The sequence below is a fragment of the Cibotium barometz genome, chromosome 17 (assembly GCF_041138505.1).
Source record: "Cibotium barometz isolate CiBa-2024 chromosome 17, ASM4113850v1, whole genome shotgun sequence".
NCBI lineage: Eukaryota > Viridiplantae > Streptophyta > Polypodiopsida > Cyatheales > Cibotiaceae > Cibotium > Cibotium barometz.
Genome location: NC_141062.1, coordinates 24024810 through 24040810, shown reverse-complemented (window position 1 = coordinate 24040810; position 16001 = coordinate 24024810). Strand labels below are relative to the sequence as shown.

At 37.2% G+C, this 16001-nt stretch overlaps 1 protein-coding gene across 2 annotated transcripts in view; it reads right to left on the bottom strand.

Annotated features, from left to right (window-relative positions):
• LOC147629806 (agamous-like MADS-box protein AGL14) overlaps positions 1-16001 on the bottom strand; it is a 94257-nt gene that overhangs the window by 59058 nt on the left and 19198 nt on the right. For both annotated transcript variants that reach the window (XM_086811326.1, XM_086811327.1), the window contains exon 2: positions 13807-13882. In XM_086811326.1, the coding sequence (XP_086667452.1) occupies positions 13807-13882 (76 nt within the window). The remainder of the gene's footprint in view (positions 1-13806; positions 13883-16001) is intronic.

Sequence of the window (16001 nt, the reverse complement as noted above, 5' to 3'; positions counted from 1 at the left end):
AGCCACCAAGGGTGCCCATAGTGGGCCAACTCAACGCAATGCGAATGCAACGTGCAAGCATCAGCATTGAAGGCGCCGCATTGACACTCTGAAGACCAAGGCTGCCCGCTGCCAAACTGTCACTCCGGTCACCCCAACGGCATCTGCCAAGGATATGAGATTCTTTCACCGATATCACTGTTCTACATCTCGTGCCTCTATTTTCATCCTCCTTTGCTAATTGGCAACCACCAAAGTCCCTGTGGTTTTGCCCACTCGTTGGCATTCAACCTCCTCTTAGCCGAGCCTTTCTCCATTCTCACTTCCCACTCTCCTTGTTTTTGAATCGCCAATACCATTTTCCTCTTCCATCGGCCCTCACCCTTCAGCATCGGGGAGTGTTAGTCACTTCTCATTTCCTTGCTGAGATCACAAATTTCCTACACACCAATTGTGGAATGCAAAATAGCATTCTAATCCCCTTGTATTCATACTACAAATGGTTTAGTTAGATCATTCATGTGTTCATAATGTCTTGCAGCCACACCTTCACACTTGTTTGGCTTACCAAATCACGCTTTTTTTGTGATTTGGTGTAAGGATGGTTGTAGGATCACGGTGCCCAATGTTTCCCACTCAGGCACCATGTAAACAGTAAAAAAATAGGCATTTGTTTACCTTTAGTGGCCAATATCTCCTAGCTAATAAAAGAATTTCCTTTCAAGTTATTTTGTTGAAACATCACGTGCAAAGTTGGGAATATAGTTTCATAATCTGATTAAGAAGTAGATAGTCAAAAGTCCTCATTTCTTTAGTTACAAAGTCAATGTATACACCCTGTCCCCAATTTGGACTGATTCCATAAAATGCTATTACCTTTTACATATAAACTCATATGACATTCCCACTTTGGACCTTAGATTTTCACATAATATAGAGCTTAACTTGATTTTTAAAGAAACTTTTAAGCTATTTATCTATTTTATTTAAATATTTCAAGTTTTTTAAAAGTGTTATAATATATACCACTTTTGAACCCACAATAACTACCACTTAAAATGCTCAATCTTGTAGATCAAAAGAGTGGTAGATTGTGAGACATTAGTAGAATGTGGTGGTTAGTCAAAATTGCAAATCCAACGATTGGATTTTTAATGATCTCTTTCCAAAATTCTTTCAGGCTATCAAAAGACCTGTAAATATTAATAATCTAATTAGTAAAATTACATTTCTTAAGTAAATAATCTAAAACCTATAGGGACTAGTGTACTTGTAATGGTGCATCTATGAAATTTTTATTTGAATCACTCTAAGTATAGAAAGATCATTTTTAAATCATTTCATCATATTTTTAATTAATTTTGATTAATTAGAATAATTTTTATTAATTTAAGTTATATTGGGCTAATTTGAGTGCATATATATTTTCTATTAGTTACTTGATCTCATTTGAAGTACCTTGCCCCCCCCCAAATTTTCTCTCCAAGTAGTGTCCCACTCTAGCATAAACTAGACAAAACTTGACACCCTAATCTTGCACAACAACCTGCAAATCATCTTGCAGTAATGGCAATTTAGTACATGCTCAAAGTGGAAGGCTGCTGAGTATGCAAACTTTTTGTGTACTTCTCCTTTCCTCCCTCTTTTTTCTATAATCTCTCTTTCCAAGTGTGTGTCGTGTGGGCAGACTTCCTTTCTAGATCTCTCTCAGATTCAATGGTAAATCCATATTCTTTCCTCCGATTCCATGGTACGTTTAGCTTCTATCCCCCCTCCCTATCTCTTTGAGATTATATGGTACATCTCTTCGCTACCTCCCCAATTATGTAGCCATAATGTAATCTCTAACTCTCTTCTTCTTGGTTCCTCTAAACTCCTAAATTCTTCCCTTTAAATCCTCAAAATCTCTCAACTCCTTTCCTCTGACTCGTCTAAACCTCCTGACTCCTCTCCTCTTCCTCCTCAAAATTTTTGGACTCTACTACATCTTCTTCCTCTAGTTCCTATGATTTCTCTACTTCCTTCCACCTGATTCCTCTTCTTCTGCTTCCTCTCGTGGGACACCTCTGCTCTAATTTCTCTTCCTAGTTCCTCTTCTATGTTTCCTCTTCTCTTATTCCTCTTCTTGATTCCTCGCTTTTGCTTCCTCTTCCCCTGACTCCTCCTGATTCCTCCTCATCCTTCCTCTTCCCTAGCTCCTCCTCTTGATTCCTCTATCTGCCTCCTTTCTTCTCCTTCTTCGGATCTGGTTTCTCCCCCTTAATTCCTCCCCTTTGATAACTCTTGATTGATTCCTCTCCTCTGCCTCCTTCCACCTCATTCCTCCTTACTTGTTGCCGATTGTCAAAGCCTGAAGTCAGGTGCCTAGGGATGGAATTCTAGATGCAGAGTTAGTATTATGTAATCCTACCAAAAAAACTAAAAATCAGCTTTTCACATCAACATTATCGACTTCCTCGTGGGGCCATCCCTTTTCTTCTTTACTCACCAAGGATGGTGAGCACCCTAGTTATGGAAGACTTATAGCCCCACCAAGGGTGCCCATAGGGGGCCAACTCAACAAAACCAACTAGGAGCAACAACAAACATTAGCATTGAAGGCTCTGCACTAACACTCCAACAACCAAGGTTGCCGTTAGTCACGCTCTCACTCTAATCACCCCAACAACATCTACCAAGGATAGGAATCTTCCAGAGATAGTGGGGATGTCGCCTACCCAACCAGGGTATATATATGGTCCCTCGAGCGCCATGTGCCCTGTCATAGAGAATCTACACCACTGCCTTACACATCTCTCCTCTTACTTTTTGGTTTGTGTCTGCAGTCACTTGGCTGGTTCTAAGAAGTCACTTGCCTTTGTCTTAAGCTAAGTTCCTTTCCTCCCTAGAGCTATACGACGTCCTCTCCACCACTGACCTCTAATGAGCATGCATGGTATAATGGCATACTTGTATCAGTGTTTCAAATTAGTGCAAGTGTCTTGTTTCTCTTGTAGTCTTGTCTTCTTGTGTTGTGTTTCGTTTTGCCCAATCATCGAGAGACCAACCCTCCTAGATAAATGAAAATAAAGCTCTAAAAATATATATACGTCCCCAAGGATAGGGCTTTTCAATGGTGCTCAATCTGGAGACAACAGCATTTGAGCAGTGAGAGTGTCAACTTCTAAGGGCATGCTATAGTGAAAAATATATTTTTGAAGACGTTATGGGAATGAGGCTTGAAAATGCTACATGCATTTACAAGTCCTTGCTAATGCTTCCAAACCTCAACAAAAATTGGCTTTACTAGCTCCATCACAGCCATAATGCCTATTAAAACACTTCAAGCCAATTCTAAGCAAATGGCATAGCAACCTATTACAAAGAGGATTTACAATGCACAAAATGTGTCATTACCTCCACCAATTTTAGGACCTCAAACTCCACCTCTGAGATTTACACCATTGAAGCAAAAACATTTTGAGCAACTTTTTGAGTTTCTAGAATATGAGGTTGACTTGGATAGTGCATCACATGTCACGCTCAAGACACTAGAGAACTTTATTTGGACTACTATGTAGTCAATATGCAAGAGATGGAGTCAAACCAATATACCCGCCTAGAAGTGGTAGGAATCAATCCTCTACTACCAAGAGAATGCCTTGAATGTTGGATGAAAGTATGGATAGGTGGTATAGAAAGCAATGTCTTTGACACTGCTTTTAATAGTATATTTTTTAAGAGTTTTAGGTCAATTTAGAAAATAATACTAGTACTTTTTAAGATTCTTGTCCATAAAAGTACTTTGAAGATCATATTAAGAATTTGAAACCACAAGAGAAACCCTAAAATTAGTCATGTTTTTCTTGACAAAAAAAAAGTGGTACCACCTAACCATGCTTTTATCCTGCTATCATTGTCAGGGACCACACCTAGTCTCTAAGTGTCCCATTAGAAATCAATCAGTCACCCAAACTATATCTTTTGGCATGCCACCAGTTGCAACCTATAATCTTTGTTGTAGCATAGATAATTGGATCAAAGATTTCCTAATGAAAGTTGTAATTGGAAATCAGTAGAATGGTCCTACCATCACACCTCTCAACATGATTGGAGTGGGTGGTCAAACTCAGAGATCAATTTTGAGAAACCCTTACCCACCTGTGAATGCAATAATGAGACTCATGGTTCAAAACACACCTGTTGTAAAAAATAAAATAGAAAACCAGGCTACTTTAGTAACAAGATCCAAAAAGAAGAGAAGCCATAGAAGAAAGAAATTCATAAAAGGGGACAAAACTGAGAAAATAGAACGGGTAAACCTGGGAACACATGAGAAACCAGTCTACATGAATGATATTGATAAAGATTCTAATTTAGTGGACACAAAATAGAGGCTGGTTTTGAGAAAACCAAAGACACTCAAACAAAAACCAAGGATATCAAAAAAGAAGGGATGCAAGCCTTCAAGAAACCAAGCAAAGAGAAAATTGGTGCATACCCTTACCCTACAAAAGAATTGGCATGACTTCATGAGCTCAAGGATATAGTTGAATATACTAAGGAGGAGTTACAACTAAGACCAAAACATGTAAACATCTCTAACACTATTCATCCAAACATTCTAAAGACTGTCCTCACAACCCACAAACCATTGCATATATTACTAGTTTCATCCTTGAGGTGAATTAGAACTCACATGTCCCAAGCATAGATTTTGAACTTTTTAGGATAATTTTTTAGCATGAGAACCCTAAACCTATTCAAGAGGTGGAGATTCTATTCTCACCAGTACCTTCATATAGTAGAGAGGTAACAGGTACTCCATTGAATATCCCTAAGTTGATGGATTTCATGGCTTCAAAAACTGTATTGTGTGGAAACCCTGTACTCTTTGATGCATTGAAAACTCTTCTAAATGAGGAACCTAATATTGGGCCATCACCCTTTGCAAACATGCATAAACAAAATTCTTCCTATGATGATACTACACTAGAGCCTCAAATGGATGAGGACAACACCAAGTCTATGGGCAAGATACCATTGAACAAATCGATACAATACTTTGAGAGTGATGATGAGACTAATGTAACCCTCTCCATCCTAAAAAGACCGTTTATGTGTGAATGGTCCATGATTGGGAAAGGAACCATATTTTATGATTCAATCCTTAGGGTAGAACTTGTGAGATTGAGGTCCTTTAAATCCTATGGGTAGTGGTGGACTTTTCGATAATCAATAAAATACCACCATCAGTTTCGTTCCATTGCAATATTGCTTCACATGCAACAAGGACACTGATACAAGCTAGGGACCATGCAATATTTCTTCACATGCAAGAAGGACATTGATACAAGATAGGGACCATCACAATCAAAGGTCATAGGTGAAGGTGATGATTTAAATTAGATTCAAATGATGGCTAGCATAGATACTTGAGGAAGGCAAGGATCAACATGGGTAACACAGAATGGCGACGAGGAACTTCCCAAAGTTTTACCCTTGTGATGGTGAGTACCATGTACTTACTTAGACAATGAGGAAATTAGGGAGTAAAGTGATCTTAAATCCACACAGGAAAGTAGACTCTGATTCATACACTCCTAACTCTTACACCTCTAGTGCGGAGCTTAGAAATGAGATGGAAATAGAACTAAAGCAAAAACAAATGAGTGAAACCAAACCAAGAAAAAATGAGACAAGTGAAAGAGAAATAGAATCAGATGAAGGAGCCTCTCACCAAAGTAAAATAACACTAAAGAAACAAAACAAACAAAAAAAACTAGTTAATATTGAGTATACTAAAATCAGTTGAGTTCATGGATTTTAGCACCATATAGATCTCAAGGAACGAGACTTTATTGAAGGAAGTGAAAAAACTATAAGCGTTGCAAGATTTAGCTAACCTATAGAAAACTCTGAGAATAGGTGTCTCCTATCATAACACCAAAGAAGAATGAAAAATGGAGAGTATGTGTGGACTTCAAACCCTTGAATGTAGCAATCAATTTGTATTACAAATAACCACCTATTATCTCTCAGGTATACCTTGAAGACAACCTACTCACAATACTCTAGAAGCACAAATGTGTCCCTTTGGTCTGTCCATATCTTTGTGGAGAGTCTACTTGAACAAATCCACTCCAATCTCTACGTATGGTTTCTTGTAATTCTTGAGTCACCAATTTGAACCACTTCACATTGAAATTTAACATAAAAAACTTTTTGAGTCAAACCTTGAAAATGTCTTTTCTCATTCCACAGTAATCAAGCATGCCAACTTCACTATTCAAGTCACTTACCCTTAAATGACTTTCTTTCATGAAATTGGCCTTGACACTACAATCAATTAATTTTATCTTCTTATCTACTCAATCCACTCAAAAGTGACGACCAGATGACCAAAGAGCACCAAATTTGCAATATTACAAGAAAAATAAGATCATGAAATTGTATGAAAAAGGAAAACTTATGGCCCCCTCACGTAATTACTAAGGAGTCCACAAGACTATGTCTTACAGTTTCTTGTATACATATAAAAACTCACTTATGTAGTCATAACCATATGCAAGCTCCTCCTTCTCGGCACTTATAACCCCACCACTATGTTTTTCTTGTCATATGATTTGCTAAAGCCATCTCCTAGAAGGAAATTTTGGAAGTTGAGCAAGTGAATCTTGGTATGACAATGCTCAAGTTGTTTGACTCTTTCTGAAATTCAAATGATCTCGATCTCTTTTATTCTTTGTTGTCAAGTTATACCTCTCAATCCATTTCTCCAAGCACGTGAGTTCAAGATACAAAATTTTTTAATCTTGTCTCATAATGCCATATCCATTGTTCTCTAAAGGCCTTGTCCTTTAGGCTCTTCCCCCAACAAGTCAATCATCCTCTTCTTGTGTCCACATTTGTGGCATATCCAAGTCAGACATGCTAAGAAATTATGTTATGTATTCAAGATATTCTTTAACAAGCCATCCCATTGCCATACAGTCCTCACAGAGCGAGCTCTTTGATAAACAAAATCTTTCAATGTGTTCATAAATCTAGAAAAAAATTATTAGCCATTGTAACTACTTCAATGGAGTTTAGATGAGATGCTTCCAATGTATTTCTTCTAATCTCCTCATTTGATGTCCACCACCATACCACTGCACCAATCTTGTATATTACCACTCTTATGTCCTTGGTGAGACAATCCTTAATGGCTATTGGCAGCACAAATTATAAGATTTTGTACTAGTCATGAGACTTCAAGCCACTAAGCTTTTCATCCTTTTTGAATGCTCTGTTCAAGAATTACATACAACCAGTGGAAGTATGAAATTCACTGATGCAATTCTTTACACGTAGTTGCTCTTATTTGGTCAAAACCTAAGGTACTCTAAGGAGAATCACCTTAACATGAGGTCTACTCCATGCCCATAAGTGCTGCATCATGCGATCCACCTCTTTTGTAGATCACCCCTTTGTGTCGTTCTCTCTTTAGCACACCTGTGATGGTTTTTCAAAGCATATCGGGTTATATTCTTGAATATGGGTATTCAGTCAAGAAGATGATTGAATACAAAATCACTCCAGTATGGAAGTAGATGGAAGATGAATAGCTGCTTTGTTCGAGGGGGGTAAAACAACTTGGATCCACTTCCCATATCCTCCTCCAATCACTTGGATTTAGCACATAAGGAGGCTTCTATAAAAATCTCTCTTGAAACTCATGATTGTCGGGGAGATACTTTTTGTGGCCCTCCTAGACAACCTTCCTCAAAGATATTGATTATTGGGCCTCTAATGGGCTCTAATCCAAGCCCACATATAGGGCATGCATTATAGTTAGATATTGAAAGCCCTGCCAAACATTCTAATCATTGTGAGATGAGATCTGTAAATAATTTGAGATGTACAATATAGAAATTGTGAAAATATATTTGATCAAGAAATCATAAAATAATTAACTCACCAAAGAACTATCCATGGCTTGACCAATCATGCATGGTCCATAAAAGTAGTCCATGCATTGTTGCAGCTCTTTCTCTCAACCACTTGGATGAATCATGAACTTGGATACCGTCCCATAATGTGTGTAGCTTTTTAACTAATAAAGCCAAGTAGACATATATGTTCTTTATCTTGTATTTCCCTAGAACTATCAAGGAAAGTAAAAGGCGCCCTTTCTTTATCATTAAACATGGTGACAAGTAATAGTTGACTACATGTACTCCATGAGAAACTTCATAAGCCAAATGGATTGACTCCATCCATTACTAGTGGAGGTGAATGTGATGAGACTCTTTCCACAAAAGTCCACCCACTTCTCTTTGATATGACTCCATGCTAATTTGCATTTAAACATTGTTTGAATGTGTAGAATGATGGAGAAATATCGTAGGAGTTTAGCAAGGATCCTTTGTCCCCTTGGATATCTTTCGTATATCTCGTTTTGATGAACCATACTGTGGACACTCGTAAAGAGTGGCATAATCTTGCTAAAAGAGAATACAATTCTTTGGACAAGCATGGTGTGTGTTGCAGTTCATCCCTATGGAGTGCAACATCAATTTTGCTCATGCATGGTTCAAAGGCATCTCATTGTCTTCTGGTAGAATTTATCCTTCAATAACCTATATGATATAACACATTGAAAAGTAAAAGATAAATAAAATACATTTATGTGGCATCAACTTTAAATACAATATGGAGAGACAAGTGAAAAACAGAAACATGTGCTCCATGGTAAAGTGGTAACGCGCAAGCGTATATAGCTCTTGCTCATCTCAAGAAGCACGCTCCACGCATCATCTGATATCATCTAATTCTTATGCCATTTCATGCTCCACATCATGATCGTCTCCTCCATGGCTCGTGTGGTGTAGGGCATCTATCATGTCATCCATGTCATGCTCTAGAATTAGCTCTGAGTCTACCAAATATTGCTCAAGTTCCAATCCCACCGAGCTTATTGTTGCTACCTTTGCTTAGGCTCAATATCCACATGATCAACCAGTTCATTGTTCTGTTGGTGCACATTGAGGCCACTAATTAGATGTTGCAAGTGCTCCACTAGAAATACACCCCATTTTTTTGAGTTCTCGTTATGCAAATTCTTTGATGTAACTTGGTACTTACAAATGACTGCACATGCACAACGTTTTCTCCTCTAAATAATTGACAAAATTTTATTTGTTCATAGCACCCATGGGCTCCACATATTTTCAATATGCATGCAAATATGGGTTTAAATGAGGGGGAGGTGAAGCCTGTTTTATATTTCATGCATGGTCTAGTCAGTATATTCTAGTTTTAAATGGAGAGATGTCGAGCCACCAAAAAGTTTTAAATTTTGAACGAGAATTTTCATGTTGAAGTAACAAATAGGGGGGTCAAAATAGACATAAAAATAAGCCTCACAAAAACAACAAAAGTATTTTCGACATATTTTTCAAATGTTTTTTTTTATGCTTGCTTCAACTCTGGGAAACTTTAAAATAGAGTGATGCCGGATCACTTTGTCCGTGTTTTCATGTTATTGGTAGATTTGAGAGAAGTGGCTTATTTACAAAGTTTTTTCTCCTCTCTACATCTCCTCACCATCTCACAAGTTTGTTTTGTAGGCTCACAAGTTCTCCTTGGTCTCTCATGCTGCAAGCCCTCTCTTAAGAATCTAGCTAGTAGATAGCCCTTCCCCTTTTCCCTTTCTTTTGATTGTATGTGTGTATGGTGTGGGTGCGTGTGTGTGTGTGTGTGTGTGTGTGTGATTTCATTGTTTTGCTAATAGGTTTTTTTTGTGTTTGTTTTGCAAGGTTTTCACTAATTTTCTCTCACAAGTTCAAGCTCTCTCTTGGTCTCTCCCACTCAAGCCCTCCCTCGAGATTCCAATTAGCTTACAATATCTCTGATAAAGTTCCCTAAACACATCATCTCAGTTTTTTTAATTTCATCTTCTTGCTTTTGATGTTGCCCCTTAATGTGGGCTTTGGGTAGGTAGATCCTTCAAGACCATGCTTCTCTCCTTATAAGAGTCATGGCATAATCACTGATATAATGATGCCCCATGCTTATGCCATGCAAACCCTAAACACTAGCACCCTTGCATAATCATGCGCCTAACCACCTTTATGTGTGCGTGTGTGTGTGTGTGTGTGTGTGTGTGTGTGTGTGTAGACCATGGATCACATACCAAATGACACATCATGCCTACTCCATAGGTAATGCTCCCAAATTAGTTTTGAGATTTTATCTCCCAAATAAGCCTCGAGAAAAGAGCTATGGCTCAAGCCTATTTTGAGAGGAGGGCTTGCACTTCTACACAACCATCACAGGCCACCACCACATAAGTCTGCGGACAGACACTCCATGACAAGTCACACAAATCCCGTACATAGCTCACTCAACTAATTTCAGTTGTAGAAGATGGAATCACGCGTTGAGTTTTTGTCATGGTGACTCCACGTACGCTTCTACCCCTGTGCACAAGCACCCACTCATTTCTAATTGTGAGGGGACGCTACACTCTCACTCATCTTGGTGCTTTGACACAAACCCAATAGTGGAGGAAAATGTGGTTCTCACGATGTCACCAACAAGATGAAAACTCTAATTTATGATTTATTCCATATAGTTTTTTTCCACGGCTTTATGAATACATGGCATAAACTTTATCAGATATAATGACTGCATCATCAATCAAACTAGGAGTGACTTTAGGCCAGCCTCACGTAGTGAAGAGTTCCACCCCAAGCTATAGCTTGAAGCAGTGGACCGCCCCATATGCAAAATGAATGTGATTTTGCATTACAACGGGATTTGGAAAAAGCACTATTTGAAAGGGTACAAGATAAAGGACATATTGTTATTACTGGGGAGGACATGCTTGGCAAGCATGGAAAGTAAGTATATTCCTAAAACCATAACCTCTTTGTTTTTGCAAAACTTATTTTCACTTGTGTTAGTTTTATTATGGATCATTTTACTAGAGAAGAGAAGGGAGTGGAGCTACAACGAACAATAATAACTTCATGAGATGTAGACCGCCTCAATGTAGCCCCTAGCTCCATATATTTTCATTACGCTTTATTTTCTGTATGAGCTTTGGGAGCCATACACTTACGTAATTCCGCTAAGTAAATATAATTGAATTTTGACATTTCTAAATCCATGAATTGCAATTGTTCTTTTTTTTGGGTATTTGTCAAGTTTTACATTACACGTGTCCATGACGATGAGTAGCACATGAAGTTGTGTTAGATTTACTGTGTCTACATTAGAAAAAAAAGAGTTGGGGACAAACTGGGGAGTCCTGTGCAGATTCCCCAATCTGCCCGAGCTTTTTTTACTATATGCAGTACTTTCATTGCGTAACAAAATATCACTTCTATTTACGCTGCTCTCACAGCAGCGAGCCTATTGTAGTGAAAATAGTAGCTTTTTTAGCAAAATGAAATTGACTCAACATCTGTGTACCCTTCTAGTTATGAAAGCGCTGCTATTTTTGCTACTAAACCCTCATTCTGTTATAGTGAAAAAATTTAAAATTTGCATCTGTCGAAGTAATAGTCAAATATTCAGCGAAATAATTATAAGGATTCTAGGTAAAAAAAGCATTGAGAAAACTATCATTAACCTATGCTTACTGCAATGTTGATTTTGATGGTTATTTTGATGCTTGTTTTGGGGGTTGTTTTGACAAGTTGATATACCGACACAAGTTTTGACACTTTTAGGATTTTTTTACATATACATTTCCACATTTCCATTGAAAAGGACATCAAAATAGGCTCACTTGTAAAGTGGAAGGGCCGTGGATATCATCTTGATCAAGGTGGAAGAAAAGTAGTACAAGAAACACTTTATCATATAGGGATAGGATCCAATAATGAGCCAAAATATGCTCCTCTCAAGGAAGGATTACATGTGTAAAGAACTTGGAATTCAGAAACTGTTTGAATATCAAGGGGGATGCTCTAGTGATAATCAAGCAATTACTTCGTACTTGGCTAATCAAATCTGATTCCTTGAAATTTGGAATAAGAAAGCGAAGAAGCTGATTTAATAATTCAAAAATGTGAGCCTTAAGCATACATCGAGAAATTTCAATAAAGAATTTAATGCTCTTATTCATGGAGGATTTAGGGATAATCTAATTTGTCAAAAAGTGACTTTACAGATGTATCAAGGGACTGAATCTTTACAGATGTATCAAGGGGTTGAATTTTCCTTCTTGTTACATCTCGATCCGAATGTCAAAGGGGCAGAAAAATAAGCTTGCAAAGAAAGCTATATCATTTCAGATGATTGGAGAGCGGTTATATAAAAAAGGGAAGGATTAAATTCTTATAAGGGACCATTATCAGAAGAGATTTTACATATTATGCATGCATGTCATAATGGCAATTCAGGTAGACATTTCAAATTCAACCTTATCCTACAATTTTGATATGTATGGCCAAGTCTACAAAGAGATATGAAATAGCGGTGCAATGTTTGGGATGCCAAAAATCTAGAAACAAAAAACTTATATCAAAACCAAGGGTTCCTATTCAAGATCAGGGATTATTTACTAAATGGGGAGGAGGGGATGCCATAGTAATAGGATAGTACCTCTAGCAAGGACATATAATGGCAAGGTATACATTTTGGTTGTTGCAGATTATATGTTAAGATGGGTTGAATCTATTGGGACTAAAAGAATCACTACTCAAATATTTTTTCAGCTTCATCTATGACAACATCGTATATATTTGACCAACTCTATTGAGAGTTCTTGGAGCCAAAGAAAGATGTAGAGTTTAATAGAAAGTGGATGCTAAAGAGGATGATGGCCAATATGAGCCATTGAATGTCAGAAGTACGAGATGCAACTAAAGAGGACAAAAAAATAGACCTCATAGCTTGATGAAGATGATTAAAGAGGAAGGCTAGGGCTATGTTACTTGACACCTTCCACAAGTATAATTAAACACACGAGGGGGCAACTAGAGCATGCCTTGAAGGTTCATGGGCTTATCATCTTGATAGTGGCACAGACGCTTCCATGCATACTTCATGAGTCAATCCCCCACATTTACTCCATGTGTTAATGCATAGCTTATGCCATACGTGTGCTCAATTATCTTCTTGATAAATATGTGTGATGAAAAAGGAAACTAGTCGTGCTTATATGCAAGACGAGTATGACTATACATCAAGACATGGAATATCTACATTTCTCGAGAAGTTAGAGAAGAAGGGAATCCAATGTTTTGGCCCTACGTTGTCAACTACATAAGTTATTTCCTTTCTAATTAAGTGTGAAAAACTTGGTTTAGGAGCATGTAACTTTAGTTTGCCTATATTTATGTAAGGAATTTTTAAATTATATATATATATACATACATACATACATACATATATATATATATATATATATATATAAACACACACACACACACATATATATATATGTATGTATGTATGTATGTATGTATGTATGTATGTATGTATGTATTATGCATATATATAAATATATATGTATATAAAAATATAAATATATACATACATGTATATATATGTATGTTTGTGTGTGTGTATGTGTATATATACACATACACATATATATATATGCAAATACATATATGTAGTTCTGTATATCTTTGTGTTTGTGTGTGTGTACATATATACACTATGTATATGTAAATATACATAATGTGTGTGTGTGTGTGTGTGTACTACTTTGAAAATTATAAATAATTTGATTTTTGGATAACATGTGATAAGTTTCTTCCTTTTCAAATAATTAAAGTGTAAAAATAATTCAAACTCAAGAAATCATGATTTTAATTAGACTCCCAAAACAAATATCATAGCACCTACCTCAGCATGTAATGTTATAATATTACCACTTTGTACTCTTGAGCACATCCGATATCTCTCAAGTATCTTTTCCATACTGTTAAAAAAATATTTTTGAGTTTAAATCTCTCTCTCTCTCTCTCTCTCTCTCACACACACACACACACACACACACACACACACACACATGGTGAATCTTGGTAAAATTAAGATCATGCCCTTCAATACTTTCTATTTATCATAGAGAGTTTCATTCATATTAAAAGGGGAAAAACTTAAGGTTATATAATCATGTGTATACCTCACAACTACCTTCACTAAAGTATTTTTTGTCATGTGCCAACAATCTACCTTGGACTATTTGGAAAAGGATATATACGTCCCAAGTCTCCTCAGAGAGACAATGCTTCCATGCTCACTTTTAGGAGATCGGTGCTAGAGTTTGTCTCTTTGACACTATGGTACAACCTATTGAAATGGAGAAGGTCTCATTCTAGGGACTATGTTTGGGAGGATAACACCAAATAAGGGATGAGAGAAGAATTATTAGACTATATATCATAATGTTCAAGTAATAATGATAATAAGGAGTAAGAATTTAGTCTCACACTTTTGAGATTATCTTAGTTATGTTTGGGGGCGACGCTTAGTGCTATATGCCATGTTATAGATTATCACATACATATACCATGACTGCATTCTTGCAAGAGATCCTCTACCAATACATATACCATGACTGCATTCTTGCGAGAGATCATCTACCAATATTAGCACCTAAGTCCTCCATGAATATTGAATTTGATGGATCAAGTTGTTCTTACCACTCCCATATGATCAATTATTAATTCTACATACATAGAGTTTACACATGAGCCACTATTCTTCCCTCTAAGTAGAGCTTAGACATTCCTCTCTTAGATCTTTCACATCAAGAGATCAATTATATTATTTTTATAAACCTAATTTGACTCCACACAAATCCAACATGGCTACTCTCACTACCATCTCTCTCTTAGGTCGTTCACATCAAGAGGTGAATGATATTATTTGTATAAACCAATTTGACTCCACACAAATCCTACATGGCTACTCTCACTACCATAATATTGAATTATGTAGGCACCAACTAGCTCATGTTTAAACTACTCCTCTCATTATGTGAGGAGTAGCCATGCTTGAGCAGCCTAAGCATCTGGCATCCCTGTGCTCACACGAGAAGATAATCTAGGAATCTAGATAGCTTATAGACAACTTAGATTAGATTTGGCACACTACCAAATATGCTACATACTAATATCTCAAAATGTTCCACACATGTTGACTTTTTTGGCACATTGCTCTATGTTACATTGGACCCGTTATCTTGAAATGATAGACCCAAATCATCAATTGTTGGTTTGACATACATAGGCTTCACACATCACCCGATGTTCTTCCCTCTCTCAGTAGACCTTAGACATCCATCTTTTAGATATTTCACATCAAGAGATCAATTATATTATTTATCTAGACCTAATTTACCTTCACACAAATACCACATGGGTAGTCTCACCATGTGGTTTTTGGATATAAATTCTCTACCCTCACATTGAATGGTCTAGGTATCAACTAGTTCATGTTTGTATAGCTCCCATTGTGAGTTGAGCAAGCCGAGTGCCTACCATCCCCGTTTCATATGGGAAGGCGAGCTTGGAGGTGATATTGGTTAGAGATGGCTTAGATTAGAATTTTGGCACATTGCCAAATAGTCTACATGTCGTTATCATAAAATGGTCCACACATGGAGTAGATAGACTTTATTCTTGACTATCATAACATTGCAAAGCCAGAATAAGGTCTACGATGACCCCGGGATAGTAGTTAGAGGTGGGGAAATTTCATAGCTACATAGAAATTATGACTTCATCTTTATGGGCTGAGTCTACAAAATGGGCAGTGGCAGTGACTATGCACGTGGACCTACATGGTCATGTAGGACAATGGCAGTGACTACATAGAAATTATGACTTTATCTTTATGGGTTGAGTCTACACAATGGACAATGGCAGACTATGACTGTGGACCTACATAGTCATGTAGGACATAGTGGCAGTAGCAGTGACTATGCACATGGACCTACATGGTCATGTCATAGTTTCCCTACATGTACAAGCCTATATAGATACACGGATAGCCACTTATCTATATGATTCATAATTCATCCCTCTAAGTTTACT